Source organism: Eschscholzia californica, unplaced genomic scaffold (assembly GCF_041429995.1).
Source record: "Eschscholzia californica isolate CP2 unplaced genomic scaffold, dmEscCali1.0.p SCAF_1, whole genome shotgun sequence".
Taxonomy (NCBI): Eukaryota; Viridiplantae; Streptophyta; class Magnoliopsida; order Ranunculales; family Papaveraceae; genus Eschscholzia; species Eschscholzia californica.
Window position 1 is genome coordinate 18097130 of NW_028238198.1, and position 27290 is coordinate 18124419.

At 38.3% G+C, this 27290-nt stretch overlaps 2 protein-coding genes and 1 long non-coding RNA gene across 3 annotated transcripts; 1 reads left to right on the forward strand and 2 right to left on the reverse strand.

The window, feature by feature from the left end:
* Positions 1 to 559: 559 nt before the first annotated feature.
* On the reverse strand, positions 560 to 27126 carry LOC147564795 (F-box/kelch-repeat protein At3g06240-like). The gene is made up of 2 exons (XM_086650038.1): positions 27069 to 27126; positions 560 to 1796 (listed from the first exon to the last, which is right to left on the reverse strand). The coding sequence occupies exons 1-2, from the start codon at positions 27105 to 27107 to the stop codon at positions 651 to 653; spliced, it is 1185 nt and encodes a 394-aa protein (XP_086506164.1). The 5' UTR covers positions 27108 to 27126; the 3' UTR covers positions 560 to 650.
* On the forward strand, positions 5290 to 18861 carry LOC147564796 (uncharacterized). The gene is made up of 2 exons (XR_015228127.1): positions 5290 to 5436; positions 18611 to 18861. It is a non-coding gene; the product is annotated as an uncharacterized LOC147564796 (long non-coding RNA).
* Positions 5480 to 13855, reverse strand: LOC147564797 (uncharacterized). The gene is made up of 5 exons (XM_086651343.1): positions 12517 to 13855; positions 11752 to 12468; positions 10951 to 11469; positions 9532 to 9685; positions 5480 to 5485 (listed from the first exon to the last, which is right to left on the reverse strand). Exons 1-5 carry the CDS (start codon positions 13803 to 13805, stop codon positions 5480 to 5482), a joined length of 2685 nt encoding a protein of 894 aa, XP_086507469.1. The 5' UTR covers positions 13806 to 13855.
* Positions 27127 to 27290: the final 164 nt, after the last annotated feature.

Here is a 27290-nt window from a genome sequence, read left to right on the forward strand (position 1 = left end):
CTAGGGTAAGCCCGTGCCCATAGGGAACGAACGGTTCCAAAAAGGTTAAAGATGTATGTAATCTAAAATTTTTCATTTTGTTTGTCAATTTTGATATAATGAGGTTGAAGTTAAACAACATAGTTTATTCGCTTCCAAAACAACATTTGTTAAACAAATCTAACTTCATGTTTGGTTTGACTATTACGCTAGTATAACATAAGTTCCTTCGTCAAAAAATGGCAGCAGTCAAATGAACATCCCCATCGCTGATATCCTCTGGAGTGTCTATTAGGTGCTGGTTTATCTTCCTCAGTTTGTAAAGCAAACACATGTTTTTCCGGCGAAGTAATGTTTCGTAATTATCATATTGTTTAGAAGGCTAACAATTACGCGTAAATGGTTCTGTTTTTTTCCAACACCATCCCTAACCCAACATCCTTTATAAAAGTTCAACATTACTCCGACATCTAGATGAAAATGAGAAAGACTAGGCATAGCCAAGCAAAGAAAGATTAACAAGAAACATGAACAGGAAGTGACCTCATCATAACAAGAGATTACCTTAAAGGAATAATTCTGACTCAAGGTGTAACTTTGTGCATTACTACATTTAAAATACAATCAAATGAAACACATAAATTTCGCATTTCCACGTTTTAAACTTAGAACTACATCGGGTTATGAAATTCTTTCTTCAAATATGTTTTAGAATTTAGTGAAACTAAGCTCCCAACACAAGTGATTGCATGGATATCATGAGACAAGTAACTTAGCTTAGTAAGAGTTTTCTTTTTCTGGTCATATAAAACTAGATCCGTTTTACCTTGCTGTAATAGCATGAGACCGTTATTGAAACACTTAATCGGCTTCAGGTAATAACTAAATGGAGTGTCATTGTTTGTTTGAATGGCGAACAGTTTAGTCCAACACCCACCACCACCACCACCACCACCATGCTCATTCTCCTTCATTACCCATACTTGAGTTTGAAACTTAGTTTTGTTATTATGAAATATGCAAAGATGGTCTCTCATAACACCCATACTAAGTGAGGATGAAGATTTGTCTTTCAATTCATTAGGTAATGGGACATCATTAACAGTCTCGTGAACCATATCAAATGAAAGTATAACAAGATAGGAGCATTTCCCTGCGGCAACAACCGGAGTTACTATCCAATGAAGAGCTCCATTGAGAAACACACCACAAAAACCACCACCGCGAGTTGAGAGTTTACAAGGAATGTTTTCAATGATATTCCACGATTCAGAGCGTAAAGTGTGGACCATGATCTTACTAAAAAAATTACTATCTCCGTCTGAAAAGCTACAAATAATCAGAAACTTGTAATCATCAAGTTTGCAATCATAACCCAACCCGCACGACGCAGCGATAATAGGAAATGGTAATTTTGGTACTTGTGGTAGTGGTAGTGTTTTATATTCATCAGTAGATGGGTTCCAGATGTGAAACCTACTATCACTCCTTGAAACGTAGGAAACTAAACCATTACAATAACCCACAATAGAGATTTTGGTGGATTCACTAAAAGAGATGAATGGGTAATCGATAAAATTGAGAGGTTTCTTAGATGCCAATGAATCACAATCTATAAGGTATGATCTTTCTAACATTAGGTCACTCAGAATGAGAATAGATTTGTCATGTTTAATAGCATGATTGAGGTGAAGTTTAATGAAATTAGGGCTAGACAATAGAGAGCACCACGTTTTGGATACTGACCTAAATCGATAGATGGATTTGACTGGTAAATTTGAAAGTATTTCGGTGATGACAACTTCGTCAGGGAGGAGGCTCATCGGAACTGAACATCGTTGTCTTTTCATCATCGTCGAACTCGTACTCGTTTACCAGATCGCCATTCGCTTGGGAAGAAGAATCAACCCCTAAAATATATGTGGGAGGGGCTAAACTTCTTAAATTTAAGGGCCTCCTAGCTATTTCTCTATTAAGATTTTATAAAGGCACCGTATTTAAAAGAACAGGCCACCTATTTCTTGCAAAGAGGCCACGACCCACTGCTTAAGTCTATTAACCAGCCCTCCTAGTTATTTTTTATTTATTTATTTTTGGGTTAATTCCGTTTTGGCCCCCGATTTGTGACCAACTCGCCGTCTTGGCCCCAATAAGTGTCCGGCAGTTCGTTTTGGCCCCAAGATTCCCTTTTTGGGCAGTGCTGGCATCATCAAGGCATAAGCAATTCTTTCTTATACCCGAAATACCCCTCTGACCAAATCAAAATCAAATCCAAGTTGTCAAATCAACTAACCCTTCTTTTTAATTTTTTTTTTACTCTAACTTTTATTTGTATATTCTCTCTCCTCTCTCTTTCCTCTCTCTCTCTTCAATTTACAGATTGGGCAAGAATTCCTTGAATCTAACTCAAACCTACAAATTGGGCAATAATTCCTTGAATCTAACCAAGAAATGAGAAAAACCCAAGAAACCGAGGAACTGCTAAATTGAACACGAGGCATTATGTCGATTTTCACTCCATTATTTATGCTGCTATGAGTTAACACTTCTTTGTGGATGGTTTATGAGGTGGGTCTTTGTAACGCCCCAAGCCTTAGCAGTTGCCGATATTGTCCCCGCTTTAACCACCTCACACAGGTACGGAGTTTTGTCCTTGGCGAAGGCACCACAAGCCTACCCAAAAGGCCTCGGTACTTACTAAGCTTGAGCTTACACATATAGCCCAGTCTCTGGACACTCTTGTAAGCAATGTGGGACTATTACAATCCCCCACCCTTAGCGAAGAGCCGTCCTCGGCTCTGATACCACTTTGTAACGCCCCAAGCCTTAGCAGTTGCCGATATTGTCCCCGCTTTAACCACCTCACATAGGTACGGGGTTTTGTCCTTGGCGAAGGCACCACAAGCCTACCCAAAAGGCCTTGGTACTTACTAAGCTTGAGCTTACACATATAGCCCAGTCTCTGGACACTCTTGCGAGCAATGTGGGACTATTACAATCCCCCACCCTCAGCGAAGAGCCGTCCTTGACTCTGATACCACTTTGTAACGCTCCAAGCCTTAGCAGTTGCCGATATTGTCCCCGCTTTAACCACCTCACACAGGTACGGGGTTTTGTCCTTGGCGAAGGCACCACAAGCCTACCCAAAAGGCCTCGGTACTTACTAAGCTTGAGCTTACACATATAGCCCAGTCTCTGGACACTCTTGTAAGCAATGTGGGACTATTACAGTCTTAGTTCAAATATGTGGAAACAGATTAGCTTCCATGTTTCAATCAATTGTGGAAGTTTACTTTATGATTGTTTGGTTGATATACTACTTTGTCACAAGATGTAAGGATACAGATTCAGATGGAAGGAGATTTGGGCGAAGAGATTTGGAAGACTACATCGACGGTCTAAGATGATATATTTCTCAAAGTGCTCGTAAGAGACGAAGACCAGACTTATCAGCAGATCCAACAATCGAAAACCACAGATTTGGTTCCAGTCAATGGCAGAAAAACTACGGCATCAGTATCACTCAATTCTTCTTTTCCCCCAAACAACAGTACCTCTTCATAAAATTAGAAATCCCCTCACTCCTCCTAATCCTTTCTATTAATCTTTTTCCAGCTAGACAAAACCTAGATAGATCTTCTTCTACACTTATATTGTTTTTTAGAGAGAGAAAACTGAAATAGACAGGTAGATCTACTTCTTTTGTATTCAAATCATCTATTCATTGTTTGATTTTGATAGGCTGGAAAGTTATAAATCATCAGATTCCGATTCATTTACTTCTCTCTTTTGATCCCTTTCTTCATTTTAACTTTATATAGCCAAAATTATATAGTTAAAAAGAAGGGTTAGTTGATTTGACAACTTGGATTTGATTTTGATTTGGTTAAAGAGGTATTTCGGGTATAGGAAAGAATTGCTTATGCCTTGATGATGTCAGCACTGCCCGAAAAGTGGATCCTGGGGTCAAAACGAACTACCAGACACTTATTGGGGTCAAAACGGCGACTTGGTCACAAATCGGGGGCCAAAACGGAAATTAACCCTTTATTTTTTGAAATTGACTACTATAGTCATTACATTGACATTGATATATCAAAGATGTGATAAGCACGAAATTGCCCAATTTAAACTCTTACAAAGAACGGGCCCATAGCCAAGGGCGGAGCCAGGATTTAAAATCACAACTGGCTAGCCTGAAATTTCTATAAAACAAACAGTAGAAAAGAAAAATTTGTTCGATACAACTATTGTTTGGAAAACACAATTTTTAATGTATTTACAATCAGTTAGCTAAGTTAATCAACGAACATGTACCCTAATGTTTTTCTTCAAAGGCCAGTCGATAATTTTAGAAAGCTGAAAATATTATTAACCCTAAGAATAATGGATTTCTTAACACTGATTTAAAATATTGCAGAGATTATAGCGGATCTAATTTTGTCATCCTTATGATTCCATGGTAAATGTAGTGCAACTGTATTTTATAAGAGGCCTAGAGTTTAGTTATAACGTAAAAGGATTAATGTAGCGAGAACAAATAAAGTCAATCTCTACGATAAAAAAGAAAATTGAAAGATTGATCTCTACACATCTATCTACGGAATTTACTACAACTTCTTATTAGTCTTGATAGATCTTAGTAAATCTTACGACTGTAAATATGTATGAGTAATTATATTCGAAGATGAAACCTAAAAAAAATAGAATTAATTCAAAATTTAAGGAAAAAACCTCAAAATGTTAAATAAATTAGAAAGACGCATGTCCTTATGAAGAAGCTGAAATTATGAGCACATATATATAGTCTAAGTGAATCAATGAGTGCACTCTAAGTATTGAGAAGAAGAAAATTGACAAACTAAAGTGCTATGAGGGGGACTTGAAGCATGGACCTCGTGTGGGGTCCTTACCACCAAGTTATTCCTTAGTTGATGCCTATACTCTAAGAGATTTTTATAAATTCCATCCCTGGATGCCTTAGTTGATGCCCTATACCCTAAGAGATTTTTACGAACCCTATCCCTGGCTGTAGTCAGGGATAGCCCCTCAAGTAGATTTGCCCATTCCTATAGCCCAACAACATTATTTATACCTTAATAACCCAAGTTCAATAATGTAACAGCCTTGAATAGAAAAGAAAAAAAAATTTAGGAGTGCCTATAACAGGACATCACTCACATGCCCATGTGCTGCCAGGTTTATTTAGGGTCACTTTCCCTAAAGCAAAAACGGGATTCCCTATAGCATAGCACCTAATAAAATAACCCAAACAACAACCTATCCTTTTCCCTATTTCCTTCTTTGTCAACCCGTGAGATTGTGAGAAGCTCTAAAGTGAGGGTTTTGTTTAGTGGGAAATTGAAGGTGTAGTGAGAGAAAGTGAAGACTAAGAGGGAAACAACAAAGGGGTTTTGCTAGGGATTTGGTTTCTTCTTCTTTGTGCTCCATTATCAAGTAGGTTTCTTTTTCCCTAGGGTTTATATAGCCCTCTTTAATTTTAAACCTAGATTGATGGTTAGAACAATAACAACTTTAAACCATGAATTTTTGTTAGGTTATCATCAAATTAGTACTAATTAGTGATACCATAGATATATATTATGATTAGAAACTAATTACAACAACAACATAGTAACCCTAGATCATTATAGTTATATTAATGGAGTATACATATACCCGGACAGCAACCTAGGTTATTTAGGTTATATAAATATGGTATATATATACACCCGGACAGCAGCCTAGATATTAAGAATTGTTTGTGTTTATGTTATTTATGTTGATAATTGATTGTATGAGATGATGTGTATGATATTGGAGCATAAGTGCTATCAATAGTTGTGTGTGATATATTGCTTTAGGTTGTTAACCTAGAAAGCATAGGCTAGTCGGAACCAACAATGGTTGGCTCGACATGTGGGTCGATTGCAAACACTAGTTACCATTACGATATTGGATAACTTGGTGGACCATGATCTTGAGTTTCGTTAATGGATTGAATGATGGGCCTAAAAAGTTACCTAAATAGGTCTACACCCGCAAGTGCACGGGTGTCAAGTTATAGTTTCCGGTAAGACCGGTTCGTTCCTCAGAGACTAAGTTAAACTAAATTCTAACCTTAAAACTATAGAGATTTAAAAATTTGATTTTTGATTTTTTAACGATTAAATAACAAAGTTTTTAAAATAACGTAAATAAGTAATAACGGAGAACGGATGAATGGAGGAAAAGTCTAGGGTTTTGAATCTATTTTAATCATGCATAAACATCGATTTAAATCTATTACCTTTTGGTGACTAAACTAATAATCAATTCTTAAGGATTCTAACTATTATTTATCAACTATCAAGTATCCAATATTAAAGAACCTAATCTAAATATAATGGATCAAGACTAACGAAGTATAAATAATGAAAGACTTAAAAAGAAATTGAAATAAATCTAAGCACCTAAGTTGTCGAAATAATCATAATAATCATGCATAATACAAAAATGTCATCAAAACCCTAAACTAAGTGTTTAGCTACTGATCATAATCATGATGGGAGAGATAAAAATTTAATAAAATAAAGGAAAGATAAGGAATCGGCAAAGAAACAACCTTTTTCTCGCGATTTTCCCTCTGCGCAGCCAAACAGACCCTTAAGGAAGGGATTTTTCTTCTGTTTTTCCTGTTTTCTGCCAAACAGACCTTTAAGGAAAATAATTTTCTCGTCTTCCTGGAAACGATTTCCAGGTGAGAAAATAATTTTCCTTCCCTGGTTCTTCCTCTTCCTTCTCTGTTTTCTCTTATTTTTCTTTCCAAACTTCTCTCTTTCTCTCTCTAATGAAGTTATGAACACTCTCTAACAGTTATAACCGAGTATGATGAAGAAAGAAGAAGAAGAAGATGATAATGGGGATTTATAATTTTTATTCAATCTTTCTCTCTCTACAATATCTCTCTCTCTCTCTCAACTCTCTTAATCCAATTCTCTCTCTTTCTCACTAAGATAGGAATCAGAAGAATTAAAATGCGAAAAAGAAACAAAGACAGAAGAAAATTCAAACTCTCCTTCTCTCTCTCTAGCTCTCGGCTCTAACAATAGAGGTTGGTCTTCTTCTCTTTCTAAAACTCTCCTTTTTTTTCAGCTGTGTGGAGATGATCTTCAAAGTATCCCCTTTCCTGTTTTCTTATAGCCGAGAGGATGCAAGTTTCCTTCTCGGTTAAACCACAAAATCCCTTAAGATGGCAACTTCGATTCCTCTCTATCTCACTTTCCTTCTTCAGCCTCTTATCCATTTTCCTTCTTTCCTTCTCTCTGTTTTAATTCCTTCTTAAAAAATAAAGTGAGAAGATGAGATAAGGGAGAAAGAGGAAGGTACAGCTTTACCGGTTCTGGACGTGATTGCTGGCTGGCGAACGATCGGGTGCTTCTCGGCCTGAGTTGGAAAGCGGGACGAGACTTCTTTAGATTTTGCCACGTGTGCAGAGATTAAGTTGAGCGTTGGATCTCTCCTTGTGTACGGGAGTATTTCTGGCACGTCACATAGTATCACAATTTCAATCAATAGACTAATGTGCACTGCGGCCATGCAAATATGGAACAACTCTCAACTAAAATCACGCCACGTAATCCTTCCTGTCCCGAAATTGTCCCGATATTTAATAATACTTGACTAAAATTTTGACTTGCTCTAATTTGCTCTCCCGGACTCCGGTTCGACTTCCGTTTTCGCCATTGGGATCGTCTTGGACTCTACTTTCACATGAGCACTAATATTGACCAGAATACCCTTGTCATTAAAATGACCAAAATGCCCCTCAAATATGTCTTTATCACGATGTTTCCGCATCGAACTCCGTAAATGAGACCTGAGAAAGAAAATCAAACAAATCATCAGAGTAACCGCTCGAACTGGACTAACTAACCCTAGTTAAGAGATTCAGATGGGACATTTTCATGTCTCATCAAACATCCCCAAACTTAGATTTTGCTAGTCCTCGAGCAAAACAGAAAAATAAAACTAAGCCCAGTTCACCACTTTCGTAGGGAATCACGATTGCACTTAGCTCGTGCAACAAGCCGTTAAACCTCTAGGTTACCCTAAAGGACGAGTTTTGTCTCGTGAGGGTTTGCAGTGAATATACCCACAAAATTCATAAATTTCAAAAATGCAGAAGGGTCTAAATATGGTATGGACTAAAAATGTTTATCCGGTAAGTTTTCGAAAGTTAATAGAAATGGAATCAAAGTTGACCAAACCATACAAATGCTAAAAATCCCTTCACTAGTAATCAAGACCTAAAGTGCACATGACCAGCCAATATGAGTATCATTTCGGTTCCGAACAGACAAGACCTCGATTACCTTCTCAATACATTTCGCCTCGACTACTGCCTCACGGTCATACACTCAAAAATTTAAGTCACTCAGAAATGGTTCGCTCAATGTGCGAGTATGAGTATGAAGGAAAAACTCAACACATTACAAAAGACGGACTGAATTTTTGGTAAACGACTGATCTCATAGAAAGGAAACAACCACTAATACGGAATGGGGAAGCTAACCAACTCTTCTCACCTGATCAACTATCTAACAATGCTTCCTAGAGGTTAATAGACTATAATGATGATGTCACTGGAACTCTTGAGAACTCGACGTCTTCAAATCTTCAAAAACTACTTCAAGGGATAAACACTTAAACAAAGCCACATAAACACATTTTTTCTTTTTCTTTTCTCTCTCTTTTTTTTTTCTTTTTTTTTTTTTTTTTTTTTTTTTTTTTTTTTTTTTTGTTACCTCTGGTAATACAACTCAAAATACACATCTTACTTTCTCAACAATTTCCTTGGGTATAATTTTCTCCACTTTGCTTCATGTTTTATTCTCAGGGTTCTAACAAATGGATTGGATCTATTTTCCTCTAGTTGACATTGCTTTCAAGTTTCTCAGACTACAAGAGAAGGGTTTACTTCTTGATGACATCCCTAGTGGTTGTAAAGTTTGAACTCAAGAGATCAACTGAGCTCTAATGAATATTGCGAGGTTGAGTAGCTCTTCATTCTACTCGGAATTAGCTCAGAAGAGATCACTCAAAGCAACAAGAAAGGCTCAGAATCTCACATAGGTTAAGTCTCCACTAATGATTAATCAAGTTCTCTCAGAAAAATCCACTCTTCACCTATCTAACACTCACATGGCTCGTGCACAGACAACTTCAAGACTCGAAATTCATGGAAAAACCTTTAGCAAACGGATAGTCTGACGAACTAGACTCTATAACTATTAACAAGCAAAAACAACTAGACTCACATTTTCAATCCAAAAATTAAAAATTTTGAACCCTTTCGAATTTTTGAAATAAGGACTAAAAATTCAATCCCCTATCCCCAAACTTAAACCGAACATTGTCCTCAATGTTCAGAAGACTATGCAAAAATAATAGGATGTAAGGAAAGATGTTACCAGATTCGGAAGTCCTATGCATGGGTTGCCTCCCAGAAAGCGCTAAGTTTAACGTCTTCAGCCAGACGAAACTGATCATAGCGGATCAGTCTGGATAGACAGGATCTTCGATAGAAACATCCTCTGTATCGTTCAACATCTCTAAAAATGGTTTTAGCCGTTGTCCATTCACTTTGAACACACTACCATCTTTGTCCTCGATATCGACTGCACCATAAGGATAAACGAGCTTGACCGTGAAAGGTCCTGTCCATCTAGAACGGAGTTTACCAGGAAATAAATGCAAACGAGTGTTATATAAGAGAACTTTCTGACCCGGTGAAAACGTTTTTCTTAAAATATTCCTATCATGTAACATTTTCATCTTATGCTTATACAACCTAGCACTCTCATATGCATCGTTTCTTAACTCCTCTAACTCACTGAGTTGTAACTTTCTCTCTCTACCCGCTTTGTCAAGTGAAAAATTTAATTGCTTGATAGCCCAATATGCTCTATGCTCCAACTCAACGGGTAGGTGGCATGCTCTGCCATACACTAGTCTATATGGAGACATTCCAATAGGGGTCTTAAACGCTGTACGGTAGGCCCATAGTGCATCGGTTAGTCGTAGAGACCAATCCTTCCTATTAGTGTTAACCGTTTTCTCGAGAATGCGTTTGATCTCCCTATTAGACACCTCGACTTGGCCACTAGTCTGTGGATGATATGGGGTAGACACTTTATGGGTAATACCATATTTTTTCATTAGAAGCTCAAACTGCCTATTACAAAAGTGTGTTCCCCCGTCACTAATGATTGCCCGCGTGTACCAAAACGTGAAAATATGTTTTCCTTTAAGAAATTGATCACAACTTTGTGATCATTCGTTTTGGAAGCAACCGCCTCTATCCACTTTGACACATAGTCAACTGCAACTAGGATGTACAGATTTCCAAATGAATTTGGGAAGGGACCCATGAAATCGATGCCCCATACATCGAAAATCTCAACTACCAATATAGGATTAAGGGGCATCATGTTCCTACGTGAAATGCTTCCCAACTTCTGGCATCGTTCACACGCCAGACAATATGCATGGGTATCCTTAAAGATAGACGGCCAGTAAAAACCACATTGTAGAATTTTTGCGGCCGTCTTCTTACCACTAAAATGCCCTCCACATGCATGATCATGACAAAAGGAAATGATTTTGGACTGTTCACTATCAGGAACACACCTCCTAATGATCTGATCGGGACAATACTTGAACAAGTATGGATCGTCCCAGAAGAACCGTTTTACCTCGGATAGAAATTTATCACGATCTTGCTTGGTCCAGTGTTTGGGCATTTGACCAGTAGCAAGATAGTTCACTATATCAGCAAACCAAGGTAATTGAGAGACACTAAAAAGTTGCTCATCAGGAAAGCTCTCTCTCATGGGTAACTTGTCTTCTACAGACTCGACTACAAGTCTAGACAAATGGTCTGCTACTAAATTTTCGGAACCCTTTTTGTCCCGAATCTCTATATCAAACTCTTGTAGCAGCAATATCCATCTAATCAGTCTAGGTTTTGCATCCTTTTTAGAAAGGAGATATTTTAATGCAGCATGATCAGAGAATATTATAACCTTAGAACCCACAAGATATGATCTGAACTTTTCTAGGGCATACACTACAGCTAACAACTCTTTTTCAGTGGTAGAGTAGTTTAGCTGTGCATCGTTCAACGTCTTACTGGCATAGTATATAACGTGAAGAAGTTTATTCTCACGTTGACCTAACACGACTCCAATTGCATAATCAGATGCATCGCACATGATCTCAAATGGAATACTCCAGTTGGGAGGTTGGACAATAGGGGCGGAAGTAAGCATAAGTTTGAGTTTTTCAAAGGCTTCTAAACAAGGCTTATCGAAGACAAATTTGTTCTCTTTTGCCAAAAGATTACAAAGAGGTCTAGATATCTTGCTGAAATCTTTAATAAACCGTCGATAAAATCCAGCATGTCCTAAAAACGATCGAATATCTTTGACCGTTTTAGGGACTGGAAGGCTTTTTATCAACTCTACTTTTGCCTTATCTACTTCAATGCCCTTTTCAGAAATGACATGCCCTAAGACTATTCCTGAGCGAACCATAAAGTGACATTTCTCCCAATTGAGAACAAGGTTCTTCTCTTTGCATCGAACCAACACGAGTGTGAGGTGATGCAGACACTGATCGAATGATGAGCCAAAGACTGAAAAATCATCCATAAAGACCTCGAGAAACCTCTCTACCATATCTGAAAATATGCTCATCATACATCGTTGAAATGTAGCGGGTGCATTACACAACCCAAAAGGCATCCGACGATAAGCATAAGTTCCAAATGGACAAGTGAAAGTGGTTTTCTCTTGGTCCTCAGGGGCTATTGGAATCTGATTATAGCCAGAATAGCCATCTAAGAAACAATAGTAGCTATGTCCAGCTAGTCTTTCTAGCATCTGATCAATGAAAGGAAGAGGAAAATGGTCTTTCCTCGTGACCGTGTTCAGTTTCCTGTAATCAACACAAACACGCCAACCAGTGGTCATCCTGGTGGGTATTAACTCATTAGATTCGTTCTTGATTACAGTAATGCCTGATTTCTTGGGTACAGTTTGAACAGGACTGACCCAAGTGCTATCTGAAATAGGGTATATAATACCCGCATCTAGTAATTTCAGGACTTCGGCTCTAACAACCTCCTTCATGTGAGGGTTAAGTCGACGTTGCATTTCCCTTGATGGTTTAGCATCTTCCTCAAGATAGATGTGGTGCATGCAAACAGATGGACTTATACCCTTTAGATCAGCTATTGACCACCCTAATGCCGCTTTGTGGTCTCTAAGGACATCTAATAGTCTACTTTCCTGTTCTTTCTCTAACTCGGAAGCAATGATGACAGGTAAGGTTTCAGATGGTCCTAGAAACGAATACTTCATGTTGTCAGGCAAGGGTTTCAACTCTAAAGGAGGTGGTTTCTCTGTGGATTGAGGTGACTCTGGGATGGAAGGAACACTGGACTCACTGGTGGATGATAGTTGAGGCATCTCTAAAGTTGGCAAGTCAATTGGCTCTGACAAGCTGAGGGGTTCTTCTATCCACTTATTAGGATCTAGTAATGGGGTAGAATCTAATAAAGCATTCACCTCATTGATACTACCCTCCTCATCAAAATCTAAACCAAAATGGGCCAACAATGTTTCTAAAGGATCATTAGATAGAGTTTGAGGTAAAGAATCTTGGATGAATAACTCTATCAAATTCAACTCGTTAAAATCATTAACATCATCTGGGTGAAGTCCGGCATTGAAGATGTTCATCTCTACAGTCATGTTCCCGAAAGACAATCTTAATAGTCCACTCCTACAATATATGATAGCATTTGATGTAGCTAAGAATGGTCGCCCTAGAATGACGGGAATTTGACTCTGGGTATCATGAACTGGTTCAGTATCTAAGATTATAAAATCAACAGGGAAGATGAATTCATTAACTTTTATCAGAACATCCTCTACTATGCCACGTGGTCTCCTAACAGACCGATCTGCTAACTGAAGAACTACCGAAGTGGGTTTGATCTCTCCTAAACCTAATTGCAGGTACACAGAGTAAGGAAGTAGGTTGACACTAGCACCTAGATCTAACAAAGCTCGTTCGATCTTATGGTCCCCTATAGTGCAGGGCAGTGTAGGACTTCCTGGGTCTTTGTACTTAGGTGGGAGGTTCTGTTGGATGATGGAACTCACTTGGTTAGTCAAGAAGACTTTCTTATGCACATTCATCTTACGCTTCCTAGTACATAGGTCTTTAAGAAACTTAGCGTAAGCTGGAACCTGTTTAATGGCATCTAGTAATGGAATATTAATACTAACTTGTTTGAACATTTCCATTATCTCCTCGAACTGGGACTTCTTCTTTGGCTCTACCAAACGCTGAGGATATGGGGCTCTAGGAACATATGGCTCAGGTACAATGGGTGGGTTTTCAGACTCAGAAGCCTTCTCAGGCTCTTTACCAGGGATACTAGTTGGTAAGGTGGGTTGTTCAGAGTTTGGTTCACTATCTTCGGGAACTCCTACCTTATTATCAATTACCCTACCACTTCTAAGGGTGGTTACTGCATTGGCCTGGTCCATCGACTGTTTACCCCTCGGGTTTGGTTCTGGTTGACTAGGAAACCTACCCTGTTCTCTCTGCCTAAGGGCTTCTCTAAGTTGACCTACCTCGGTTCTTAAACTAGTTACAGCCTGGTTGGTCTCTTGTACAGTCTGGTTAGTCTGTTGTAAAGCCTGGTTGGTCTGTTGTATAGACTGGTTGGTCTGTTGTAAAGACTCTTTATGGGCTTTAGCTAGTTGCTTCATGATTTCCTCTAAAGACTCACTGTTTTGAGAAGGATATTGGGTACTAGATTGACCCTGATTTTGACCCTTGGACCAAGCAAAATTGAGGTGATTTCTCCAACCCGGATTATAAGTGTTTGAGTAAGGATCATATTTCTGACGGTTATCTTGCCTAGAGTTTAGATAAAGAGCATTAGCTTGCTCTTTTTCGTCAGAAACAAAGAATAGGGTACACTTATTCCCTGTATGAGATGGGTCTCCACAGACGGAGCACGGATAAGAGATGGATTCATTTCCAACACTCATGGCCTGAGTGGGATCCTCCCTAACTGCTTTAGGTTGACCAAGCTCTAGGGCTTCTATCCTTCTCGTCATGGCGGCGAGTTTAAGTTCGGACTCATCAAATCTATAGATGCCGCCTTTATTTGGAGTAGGATTTGCCCTAGTAGGAGGTCCTCTAGAAGTTTCCCATTGGTGGGATTTCTCAGCTAGATCTTCTAGAAACGCCATGCAGTCATCGACGGATTTATAAGTAAATCCGCCACCACAGAATGACTCTACCATGGATGTAGTGGGATAGTTTAGTCCGTCATAGAGAAATTGGACTAGTCTACTCTTTTCATAACCATGGTGTGGACACTGTAGTTCCAGTTCTTTAAATCTCTCTAGATAATTGTAGAGAGACTCTCCTTCTTGTTGCACAAAATTATTAAGACTTTGCCTTAAAGCGGTGGTTTTGTGTTTGGGAAAGAATTTCAGAAGGAATAAACTGGTTAATTCTTCCCATGTGGTGATGGAATGAGGTTGTAAGGCATACAACCAAGATTTTGCTTTCTCTCTCAAAGAGAAAGGGAACAACCTAAGCTTCACTATTTCATCAGACATATTGGGGAATCTTATAGTCCCACAGATTTCTTCAAAATCCCTAACATGGTGGTAGGGATTCTCGTTCTCAACTCCACGAAAGAGTGGGAGCATTTGGATAATGCTCGGCTTTAACTCAAAGTGAGCCGTGGAGTGGGGTAACTGTATGCATGATGGTTGAGATGTTCTAGTAGGGTTCATGTAATCCCTGAGTGTCATAGGTGGATTTCCATCCCTGGCTTGGTTTAGATTTTCACCCATAGTGTCACTCAAAGAGAGGTTGGCTAGAAGATTACTTAGATGGGTTTCTCTACTGATGAAACGACCTCTCTTATCACGATATCTATCGGGCATAAACTAGAGCCCAATGACCAAGGATATTCTCAACAAAAACTTTTTCTTTTTTTTTTTTTTCTTTTTTTTTTTTTTTTTTAAAAAAAAACGAAAACCGAGGAATCACTACGAAGACCCTAAAGGAAAGCAAACACAATCAGTCTGACTCCACCAAGCAACCTAAACAGAATCTAGACGAAAGACAAGTTGGTCAGATTCACCCTAAAATTCTAGACAGCTCCTACTTCGTTACAAAGCTTGAACTATAATTGTTATGAGGGTTACTCCGTCAAAGTAATATGGTCAAACAATTCTTGGTGACGACCAACGATGAACGTTGTGATAGCCGTCCAACCTTCGGTAGCGTTGCCTCTTCTCGAGGTGACCTTTTAAAGAATTGATTAACACTTTCCTTTGAGGAATGCCCAAATAAAAATTAAGTCCCTGAATTGTTTCAAAGATCCTATGAGCTCGAAACCTTAAGGGCTGATGTCTAATTCAGATTTTAGATTTTAGGTGAAGTTTGGGATCGTGAATGTTGTTACCTATTTGGGCAAGAGAACGGTGATGAAATCCGTCTCCTATCTTACAATTGGGTTATTGCCCTTACTATAATGCTTACACTAAGCAATTCGATCAAGCAATTAGGCACACAAAACACACAATTACCCACTGACAGGGGCTTCGTGGGTGATTAGAGAAATTACCTCCCGTTCCAGACGGGCGATGACCCTTGCAGACGACCCGGGCCACTCTCCCCTTGAGTGTTCCAACCCGAGGCTTCGACTTTGGTTTTCGGTTACAAATTATAAAGCCCTCCAATTTAGGGTCAAAACTTTAATACCAAAAATAAAAACTAGAAAGTCTAAAAGTCTCTCTCTCACCAAAAATAAAAAATTACTAAAAATAAAATGTAAATTTTCATTCTTGAGCTCCTCTCCTTGTTGCGCCTTTTCCTTCGCTCCTTAGCGTTTCTACACACCAAAAATGGAAAAGCAAGTCAAAGTGTCCAAAAATAAAAACTTACCAAAAATAGAAATAAAATTAGATTCAATTCAAACTAAGTCCCCGGCAGCGGCGCCAAAAACTTGATGGGCCTAAAAAGTTACCTAAATAGGTCTACACCCGCAAGTGCACGGGTGTCAAGTTATAGTTTCCGGTAAGACCGGTTCGTTCCTCAGAGACTAAGTTAAACTAAATTCTAACCTTAAAACTATAGAGATTTAAAAATTTGATTTTTGATTTTTTAACGATTAAATAACAAAGTTTTTAAAATAACGTAAATAAGTAATAACGGAGAACGGATGAATGGAGGAAAAGTCTAGGGTTTTGAATCTATTTTAATCATGCATAAACATCGATTTAAATCTATTACCTTTTGGTGACTAAACTAATAATCAATTCTTAAGGATTCTAACTATTATTTATCAACTATCAAGTATCCAATATTAAAGAACCTAATCTAAATATAATGGATCAAGACTAACGAAGTATAAATAATGAAAGACTTAAAAAGAAATTGAAATAAATCTAAGCACCTAAGTTGTCGAAATAATCATAATAATCATGCATAATACAAAAATGTCATCAAAACCCTAAACTAAGTGTTTAGCTACTGATCATAATCATGATGGGAGAGATAAAAATTTAATAAAATAAAGGAAAGATAAGGAATCGGCAAAGAAACAACCTTTTTCTCGCGATTTTCCCTCTGCGCAGCCAAACAGACCCTTAAGGAAGGGATTTTTCTTCTGTTTTTCCTGTTTTCTGCCAAACAGACCTTTAAGGAAAATAATTTTCTCGTCTTCCTGGAAACGATTTCCAGGTGAGAAAATAATTTTCCTTCCCTGGTTCTTCCTCTTCCTTCTCTGTTTTCTCTTATTTTTCTTTCCAAACTTCTCTCTTTCTCTCTCTAATGAAGTTATGAACACTCTCTAACAGTTATAACCGAGTATGATGAAGAAAGAAGAAGAAGAAGATGATAATGGGGATTTATAATTTTTATTCAATCTTTCTCTCTCTACAATATCTCTCTCTCTCTCTCAACTCTCTTAATCCAATTCTCTCTCTTTCTCACTAAGATAGGAATCAGAAGAATTAAAATGCGAAAAAGAAACAAAGACAGAAGAAAATTCAAACTCTCCTTCTCTCTCTCTAGCTCTCGGCTCTAACAATGGAGGTTGGTCTTCTTCTCTTTCTAAAACTCTCCTTTTTTTTCAGCTGTGTGGAGATGATCTTCAAAGTATCCCCTTTCCTGTTTTCTTATAGCCGAGAGGATGCAAGTTTCCTTCTCGGTTAAACCACAAAATCCCTTAAGATGGCAACTTCGATTCCTCTCTATCTCACTTTCCTTCTTCAGCCTCTTATCCATTTTCCTTCTTTCCTTCTCTCTGTTTTAATTCCTTCTTAAAAAATAAAGTGAGAAGATGAGATAAGGGAGAAAGAGGAAGGTACAGCTTTACCGGTTCTGGACGTGATTGCTGGCTGGCGAACGATCGGGTGCTTCTCGGCCTGAGTTGGAAAGCGGGACGAGACTTCTTTAGATTTTGCCACGTGTGCAGAGATTAAGTTGAGCGTTGGATCTCTCCTTGTGTACGGGAGTATTTCTGGCACGTCACATAGTATCACAATTTCAATCAATAGACTAATGTGCACTGCGGCCATGCAAATATGGAACAACTCTCAACTAAAATCACGCCACGTAATCCTTCCTGTCCCGAAATTGTCCCGATATTTAATAATACTTGACTAAAATTTTGACTTGCTCTAATTTGCTCTCCCGGACTCCGGTTCGACTTCCGTTTTCGCCATTGGGATCGTCTTGGACTCTACTTTCACATGAGCACTAATATTGACCAGAATACCCTTGTCATTAAAATGACCAAAATGCCCCTCAAATATGTCTTTATCACGATGTTTCCGCATCGAACTCCGTAAATGAGACCTGAGAAAGAAAATCAAACAAATCATCAGAGTAACCGCTCGAACTGGACTAACTAACCCTAGTTAAGAGATTCAGATGGGACATTTTCATGTCTCATCATTGAACTAAGACTGGTTGGCTCGACATGTGGGTCGATTGCAAACACGGGTTTGTCAATTTGATATTGGACAACCTAGTGGACCAGGGGCTTGGGTTCTAATATGGATTGACGGTTGTAATCCATAGGTGGTTGGCTCGACAGGATGATCGATGCAAACACAAGATCATTCTTGTGGACCACATACTTCTAGTGTGAGAAGTAATTACCAACTAGAGGTTGGCTCGCCTCCTGCTCATATGTAAAGTGCTCGTGTTGCACTGTGCTCGTGTTGCACGGATTCCCTTTTTGGGTGGTATCCTTTGTCTATTGAGAGGTTTAAGTCGATGCAAACACGAATGGTAAGTGACGCTATCTTGTGGACCTCAAAATTGGTTATGCCCCTCCAAAAGGGAAGTTGTATTGTATGAATCTCTTCAACCGTGTAACAGGTTGACTTCAATTGTGTTAGCACGAAAGGTGTAACATAATGGACTGTTATTATTGTTCTGTTGTTCGATACTTGGTTTTGTGTTGAATTGGTCTATTTAGACCTTAGGTAATTAGAAATCTACTAGCTGGGTTCTGACCCAGCCTACTATTTTTCAGGTGATAGAGATCGGGGAGCGCCACCAGCTTGATCCCAGTTCGTCAGCTCAGAGCTTCTTTCTTAGTTTTCGCTTTCGAGATTAGGTAGTTATTTGGAGTTTCACTTTCTAGATAGTTATTTGTTTCATTCGTTATTGTCCGACCTACGTGTCGATGATTCAGAACCATTGTTTGAGTTAAGAAAGTTTAATGGATTTCTTTTAGATGATTTATTGATTCTTATGAGCTTCACATTTGATATTATTTGTCTCTTTTGATGGGTATATCAACTATGTTTACTGTTCTGCGGAGAAATGCTTTGAGTTTAGGTTTTCATGGCGACCGACGTGGAAATCTAGGCTTGGGGTGTTACAAAGTGGTATCAGAGCCGAGGACGGCTCTTCGCTAAGGGTGGGGGATTGTAATAGTCCCACATTGCTTACAAGAGTGTCCAGAGACTGGGCTATATGTGTAAGCTCAAGCTTAGTAAGTACCGAGGCCTTTTGGGTAGGCTTGTGGTGCCTTCGCCAAGGACAAAATCCCGTACCTGTGTGAGGTGGTTAAAGCGGGGACAATATCGGCAACTGCTAAGGCTTGGGGCGTTACAAAGTGGTATCAGAGCCGAGGACGGCTCTTCGCTGAGGCTGGGGGATTGTAATAGTCCCACATTGCTCACAAGAGTGTCCAGAGACTGGGCTATATGTGTAAGCTCAAGCTTAGTAAGTACCGAGGCCTTTTGGGTAGGCTTGTGGTGCCTTCGCCAAGGACAAAACCCCGTACCTGTGTGAGGTGGTTAAAGCGGGGGACAATATCAGCAACTACTAAGGCTTGGGGCGTTACAAATAAACCATGGGAACCACTTCCTCTGAGAATCGAACCCGAGACCTCCAGATTTTGGAGTTTATGTCATTTTCAAGTATCTCTTTAACCTAGCTACGTTTGGCTCTATAACTATTGTTGTGGGTTACTATATGTATTCCATGACTCTTTGTCCATATCTTCGTATTCGATTCAACACGAATGAAGAATATGAGGCGAAGGAAAATGAAATTAGGGATGAAGTAATTTATCAAAGAGAAATGCTACCTTTACAACTGTAAATCTGGAAAAGGTAATCTAGATCTAGTTGGCATCCTAAGTGGAATTTTTTCCAAACCTACAATTACTTTTGACACCATTAACAAGGAAGGGAATTAATTATAGAAGAATACAATTAATGGTGATTGACTTTCAATCATCCCAAATAAGAAATGAATCTTTCTTGCCAAACATAACCTTTTAAGTCAAAAAAATTAAATAATAATAACAACTTTTTTGTACAAAAACTCTTGGTATGCCCACTAAAAATAGTTTCTTTCCATACAAAACCATAGTAAAACAAGTAATGTGATTGTCTATTCATCTTTGTGAGAAGAAAAATATAAGGAAATTTCATTTTATTGATCTTAATTTTGAGCCATCTTCTTGATTAAGAGACAAGGGTGTTGTCACTTGATACCAATTTCAGGTAAATATTGTTTATCTTATTTCTAATTTTAGATAAATTAGGTTAGAAATTGATTGATAAATTACTCCAGATTTTTTGGCACTTTTTTTTTTGTAAGAGATGTTATACTACATATTAACTTATTACATATTTTAGAAACAATTTTTTGGGTTACATAACGCCAGAATCTCATTGTCGCATTGTATTATTTTTCTATTATCCAGATATGGAAGGGGAACTTTCAAATGAAGAAATAAGAAGTAATACAGTTGTACTAGATAACGGAGACGGTAAGAACAATATTACTAATGTCACAGACCCTGAGGTTGGGACGAGATTCAATGATGTAGAAGAACTTTACTGTTATTATAAAAGTTGTGCACAACGAAAAGGATTTGCTGTGAGAAAAAGATCATCTAAAAAAGATATTGATGGTATTAAGACATGGGTGATGTATGAGTGCTCCAGAGCTGGTTCACAATCCCTTAATAGTAATATTTTTCACACACAACCAACTAGCCAGTTAGGTTGCAATGCCAAAGTTACAACAACTTTAGACAAAGAGGGACAATGGAAAATTCGATCTCTCCATCTTCAACATAACCATGGATTAAGTACTCCTACGAAGTTACGATCCTGCAAATGTAAAAGAGAAATTGATTCAAATGTCAAAAGGCAACTTGAAATAAATAATTTGGCGGGGATAAGAACAAACAAAAATTTTCATTCACTTTGTAGTTCAAGCTGGCGGACATGAAAATTTGTCATTCTTAAAAAAAGACTGCAGAAATCATATCGACAAAGTGCGTCAGCTAAGACATGGGCAAGGAGATGTAATGGCACTACAAAATCATTTATACAAGAGGCAATCACAGAACAAAGATTTTTGGTTTAGGTTAGATTTAGATGATGAAGGTAGACTGAAAAATGTGTTTCGGGCTGATGCTAGGAGTAGAGAAGCTTGTAAAAAATTTGGTGATGTTATTACATTCGATACCACATACTTAACAAACAAGTATGATATGCTCTTCGCTCTATTTGTTGGTATTAATCATCATGGACACTCCGTTCTGTTGGGTTGTGGTTTGATCTCAAATGAAAACACATAGACATTTGTATGGTTATTTGAAGCATGGAAAGAGTGCATGTTTAATTCTGCTCCGAAAGGAATAATTATGGACCAATGTCAAGCGATTCAGATTGCAATCAAGATAGTCTTCCCCGATTCGAGTCATCGGTTGTGTATATGGCACTTGATGAAGAAATTGCCGGAGAAACGAAGTTATCACAAACAATATGATCAAATAAGTTATGCAATCCGAAATGGGGTTTACAATACACAAAACTCTCTCGAGTTTGAGGAACTATGGAATCGTATGATTAATGATTTTGACTTACATCAAAACACATGGTTGAATAGCATATATGAGATCAGATGTCTTTGAGTGCCCTATTTAGTAAATACAAATTTTTGGGCAGGCATGGCTTCAACACAAAGGAGTGAGGGTATCAATGCATTTTTTGATGGTTACCTAAGTTCAAAATCAACTTTAGCACAATTTTTTGAACAACATAACAATGCATTGATGTTTAAAATTGAAAAGCAAAGGAAAGATGAGTTTAATTCATTCAACACAAGAATCCCTTGTGCGACAGATTTTCCAATAGAAAAACAAATCCAAGAAGTCTATACTAAATCAAAATTTCAAGATTAACCGGAAAAATATATTGCGAGTTTATGTCAGTCGAGCAAGGACGAATAGCATTAAAGTATACTTCTGTGGAGAGTATCCAAATAGGAGATGGTAAAAAAAGGATGACTTTTAACGTTTCATTTGTAGAGGAAGGATGTCAAGTTAATTGTAGTTGTCAGATGTTTGAATTCAAAGGAATACTATGCAGACATGCTCTCTGTGTGTTAATTCGTCACCACGTAGAGTTAATTCTAGAAGAGTACATCTTAAGGAGATGGAAAAAACTGTTAGAACCTATACGAGAGTGAGGATCAATAGTGATGGTTGTGTAGTTACTTCTGAACAAAAACGGTTTGAAAAGATGTCTCAAACATGTTCCAAGATGTGTGACTTAGCGTCCATCGATGAAGTGCGCTGCAAAACGGTACTTACCATGATATCTTCTATAAAAGAGCAATTGATGTCAACACTTCCAAAGCATAAATCCCTCTCCACCACTTGCAACATTGTCAGTTATGAAAATAATGAAACAAGAAATATACATGATCCAGTATCAGTGAAACGTCGAGGTCGTCCACGAAGCCAAAGGCTAAAATCGACTATTATCAAACCAAGGGAAAAGTAAAGGTCAGTTGGTATATATATTTTATTTATGTATTTTTTTTTGTTTTGTTTTACTTATGATTGTTTATTAAGACATGTTGTTGTAAGGCGGCTTTCAAATAAGCAAATTACCTTCTTCTCAACCAAACGAATTATTAGCATCACGGGAGTCGATATCAATTGGCTTGACAAGAACCAGTGGAGTTCCCTCATCGAAGTTTAACAATGTGTATATTTGTTCCTTATTTAATCTCAGAACATTTTTTGTTTTTTGCTCATTTTATGTTGAAAAATGTATAGAGGATATGTTGACAAAAGTGACATAGTATACCTGGAGGTGTCGTCGGTCTCATATCAACAATTGTTAGTACGTTTTTGTAAAGGTAGCATTTCTCTTTATTAAAAGGGTCGTAAGGTATACAGGTCCACCACTATTTGAAGGATAATTTGGTTTTGATTTCTTTTTGTTTTTAAGAAATGGTATGACACTTCTATTAAAAAGTTGAAGAAAACTGCCAATGTGATTTTTTTTTTAGCAAGAACCATTCTTTTAAAAAGAAGAGTTACAAAGTTTGAGTCCTAATCCGACGGACTAGAGTACACTGGACTAAATTTGTAACTAAAGTTATCACCAGGGGGATTAGAAAGCAAGGCGATCTAGTCAAGGACCAAACACGAAGCAGTGAGGTTGTGTGCGACCTGATTATGAAATCTTGAGCAATGAGATATTTCCATCTGTTGCCTTGAGATCGAAGCATGTAGCTCCATGATGTCCGTATAAAGGTGCCACGACTAGGGTCGGGAAAACGGTTCGGAAATCCGAAACCCGACCCTAACCGCCCGGACCCGTGACGCCCGACAACCGAGAAGAACCCGGTTTGGGCGGGGCCGGGCCGAAATTTCAGTCGGGCTCGGGTAAGGTGTCTTACCCGAGGTCCGGCCTATCAGGCCCGCCCGATAGGCAACCGGTACCCTCCCGTCCGAAGTATCGCCCGATTCGCCCGCTCGAAGTAGCACCCGATACGCCCGCCCGAAGTAGTACCCGATCCGGTCGCCCGAGATCAATTAGGCAAGAATGACGTAGGTAAAAGAAATACATAGCCAATGATTGACCACCACGTAGCTCAAGTTACTTGCCGTTTCTATGAAGCAATGGAAATATTTAAATTGTTTCAGTTGGTATTTCAACCGACCAACTACCTAAATTCCAACCACTACAACAGAAAGTTCTTCACCTTGTTTAGATCTTATGTTGGATTTCATACTATAATTGTTTTTGTATGCATACATGGTTAGGTTAATGAGTCATACACTCATACTAGTGATGGTTCATTATCTATACAAGTAATTGTTAGTATATTAAAAAATGGTAAAAAGACTTCATTAGGCTGGGCCGACCCAAAATGTTTTAGCTAACATCACTTCTTGACACTACGGATTCAACAATTGTGATCAAATCAACTAGAACCATAGAGTCAGTTTCGATGATAAATTGCCCTAACCCATCTCTGGACGCCCAACCCTTTGACTGAGCTCGGGGCTAAATAATAGCGGCCCGACCTCACTCTTAACCTGCCTCTGGATGCCCGACTGACATGAGTTGACGACTAGTCAACCACTTCGGAAAGTGAAGCCACAAAAGGATTACATGGACAGTCTATTAGTTTTTTTCGTTGAAACAGTCTATTAGTTGACACGGAGATTGTTTTTGAAACCTTAATTAAGTTGTAAGGAATTGAACCAAAATGTTGAAGGAAGAAGAAGCAAAAAATAATAATTTGTAGACGATCATATATCCGTGTTGCATGATAAGTTCGGTAACCCTACTATAAGTAGAGAAGAGCTTGTTTTGTTATACGGTCGATTGCACAAACAAAAGAAAAAACAACTTTGTCAAGGCAAACTTTTAATATTTAATATTTTGTTCAACAAAAAAAAAAACTTTTAATATTTACAACATATTTTAACAATTGTGGTTTATGATAGGGTTATTTCCCTAATGGCCCCCTACTTTGTGACCAGCTTCCCGCCTGGCCCCCTACTTTACAAGAAATACCCATATGCCCCCCTAAAACCGTTAACTTTAACTTTCCGTCACTCTCTCTCCTCCATCTCTTTTTCTCTCTCTCCCATGTCACGCCACCTCATCTGTTAGGCCACCTCATCACCATCTCCGGCAGAGGTCGCCGACCGGCCAAATTTCCGGCCGGCGACCTTCAAACTAAATTTTTTTTTTTTTTCTCTCTTCCTCTCTCTCTCTCTAAAATTACTCCGGCGAAGGGAGACCTTCGCCGGAGTAATTTTAGAGAGAGAGAGAGGAAGAGAGAAAAAAAAAAATTTAGTTTGAAGGTCGCCGGCCGGAAATTTGGCCGGTCGGCGACCTCTGCCGGAGATGGTGATGAGGTGGCCTAACAGATGAGGTGGCCTGACAGATGAGGTGGCGTGACATGGCAGAGAGAGAAAAAGAGATGGAGGAGAGAGAGTGACGGAAAGTTAAAGTTAACGGTTTTAGGGGGCCATATGGGTATTTCTTGTAAAGTAGGGGGCCAGGCGGGAAGCTGGTCACAAAGTAGGGGGCCATTAGGGAAATAACCCTTTATGATATTAGAGTCTATTATGAATGAAATCACTTTGCTTTTTCGAATTATGTTCCTCAAAATTCCAAAAAGTTAAAGATGTAAGTAATCTAAAATTCATCATTTTGTTTGTCAATTTTGATTTAATGAGGTTGAACTTAAACAACACAGTTTATTCGCTTCCAAAACAACATTTGTTAAACAAATCTAACTTCATGTTTTGGTCTGACTATTACGGCAATATGACATAAGTTCCTTCGTCAAAAAATTGCAGCAGTCAAATGAACATCTCCAGAGCTGATATCCTCCGGAGTGTCTATTAGGTGTTGGTTTATCTTCTGCAGCTCGTGAAGCAAACACATGTTTTTCTGGCAAAATAATGTTTCACTATTATCACATTGTTTAGAAGGCTAATCCCTCCGTCCCGTTTTGTTTGACTTTTGGGGAGATCCAACTTATTAAAGATTTTCATTTATTGCTTCCTAACAAAATTTATTCTTAAATTACCCATATTTACCTTAAAATATTACAATGAAAACCACATTGGAAGTAGTGTAGAACCAATAGAAACTTTTTATTAGTATTAAAAGCAAGGGTAGATTGGGAAACATCAATAAAACTAATAATAAATGAGTCTTATTTAAAGTAAGTGGACAAACATTTTGGGACTTCCTTAAAAGGAATAACACCCAAACAAAATGGGACGGAGGGAGTATGTATTTTCTAACGCTATCCCTAACCCAACATCCTCTTTAAAAGTTCAACATTACTTAGACATCCAGATAAAAATGAGAAAGACTACGCATAGCTAAGCAAAGAAAGATTAACAAGAAACATGAACTATTAGGGAAGTGACCTCGATCATCATAACAAGAGATTACCTTAAAGGACTAATTCTAACTCAAGGTGTAACTCTGTGCATTACTTCATTTAAAATACAATCAAATGAAACAAATAAATTTCGCATTTCCACGTTTTAAACTTGAGAACTACATCGGGTTATGAAATTCTTTCTTCAAATATGTTTTAGAATTTAGTGAAACTAAGCTCCCAACACAAGTGATTGCATGGATATCATGAGACAAGTAACTTAACTTAGTAAAAGTTTTCTTTTTCTGGTCATATAAAACTAGATCCGTTTTACCTTGCTGTAATAGCATGAGACCGTTATTGAAACACTTAATCGGCTTCAGGTAATAACTAAATGGAGTGTCATTGTTTGTTTGAATGGCGAACAGTTTAGTCCAACACCCACCACCACCACCACCATGCTCATTCTCCTTCATTACCCATACTTGAGTTTGAACCTTAGTTTTGTTATTATCAAATATGCAAAGATGGTCTCTCAGAACACCCATACTAAGTGATAATGAGGATATGTCTTTCAATTCATTAGGTAATGGGACATCATTAACTGTCTCGTGAACCATATCAAATGAAAGTATAACAAGATAAGAGCATTTCCCTGCGGCAACAACCGGAGTTACTATCCAATGAAGAGCTCCATTGAGAAACACACCATTAGGACCACCACCGCGAGTTGACATTTTATAAGGAATGTTTTCAATGATCTTCCACGATTCGGAGCAACTGTGAACTATGATCTTACTAAAAAAATTACTATCTCCGTCCGATAAGCTACAAATAATCGTAAACTTGTAATCATCAAGTTTGCAATCATAACCCAACCCGCAGGAGGCAGAAATCATAGGAAATGGAAATTTTGGTATTTGTGGTTGTGGTAGTGTATTATATTCATTAGTAGAAGGGTTCCAGATGTGAACCCTATTATCACTACTTGAAGCGTAGGAAACTAAACCATTACAATAACCGGCAATGTTAATTTTGGTGGATTCAATGAATGGGTAATCGATAAAATTGAGAGGTTTATTACCAGATGATGCCAATGAATCATAATCGATGAGGTATAATTTCTCTACCATTGTTTCTTTAAGAATGAGACTAGATTTGTCTTGTTCAATAGCATGATTAAGATGAAGTTTAATGAAATTAGGGTTAGAGAATAAAGAGCGCCACGATTTGGATACTGACCTAAATCGATAGATGGATTTGACTGGTAAATTTAAAAGTATATCGGTGATGACATCGTCGGGGAGGAGGCTCATCGGAACTGATGAGCATAGTTGTATTTTCATCATCGTCGAACTCGTACTAGTTTACCAGGGAAGAAGAATCAACTCCCCCTCCCCCCTAAAATATATATCGGAAGGGCTGAACCGACCAAATTTACGGGCCTCTTAGCTATTAAGATTTTATAAAGACACACCATTAAAAGAACAACTATAAAGGCCACCTATTTCATTGCGAAGAGGCCCGGCCCA

What these genes read in the sequence shown, in the direction of transcription:
- LOC147564797 (XM_086651343.1), bottom strand. Translation starts at nt 13,805, where the DNA reads ATGAAGCAACTAGCTAAAGCCCATAAAGAGTCTTTACAACAGACCAAC. An exon ending in CGTCGGATGCCTTTTGGGTT is followed by an intron (nt 11,470 to 11,751) that starts GTGTAATGCACC and finishes GTTGATAAAAAG; the next exon opens with CCTTCCAGTCCCTAAAACGG. An exon ending in TGGATATTGCTGCTACAAGA is followed by an intron (nt 9,686 to 10,950) that starts GTTTGATATAGA and finishes ACTCCGTTCTAG; the next exon opens with ATGGACAGGACCTTTCACGG.
- LOC147564795 (XM_086650038.1), bottom strand. Translation starts at nt 27,107, where the DNA reads ATGATGAAAATACAACTATGCTCATCAGTTCCGATGAGC. An exon ending in GCTCATCAGTTCCGATGAGC is followed by an intron (nt 1,797 to 27,068) that starts CTCCTCCCCGAC and finishes GTTCCGATGAGC; the next exon opens with CTCCTCCCTGACGAAGTTGT.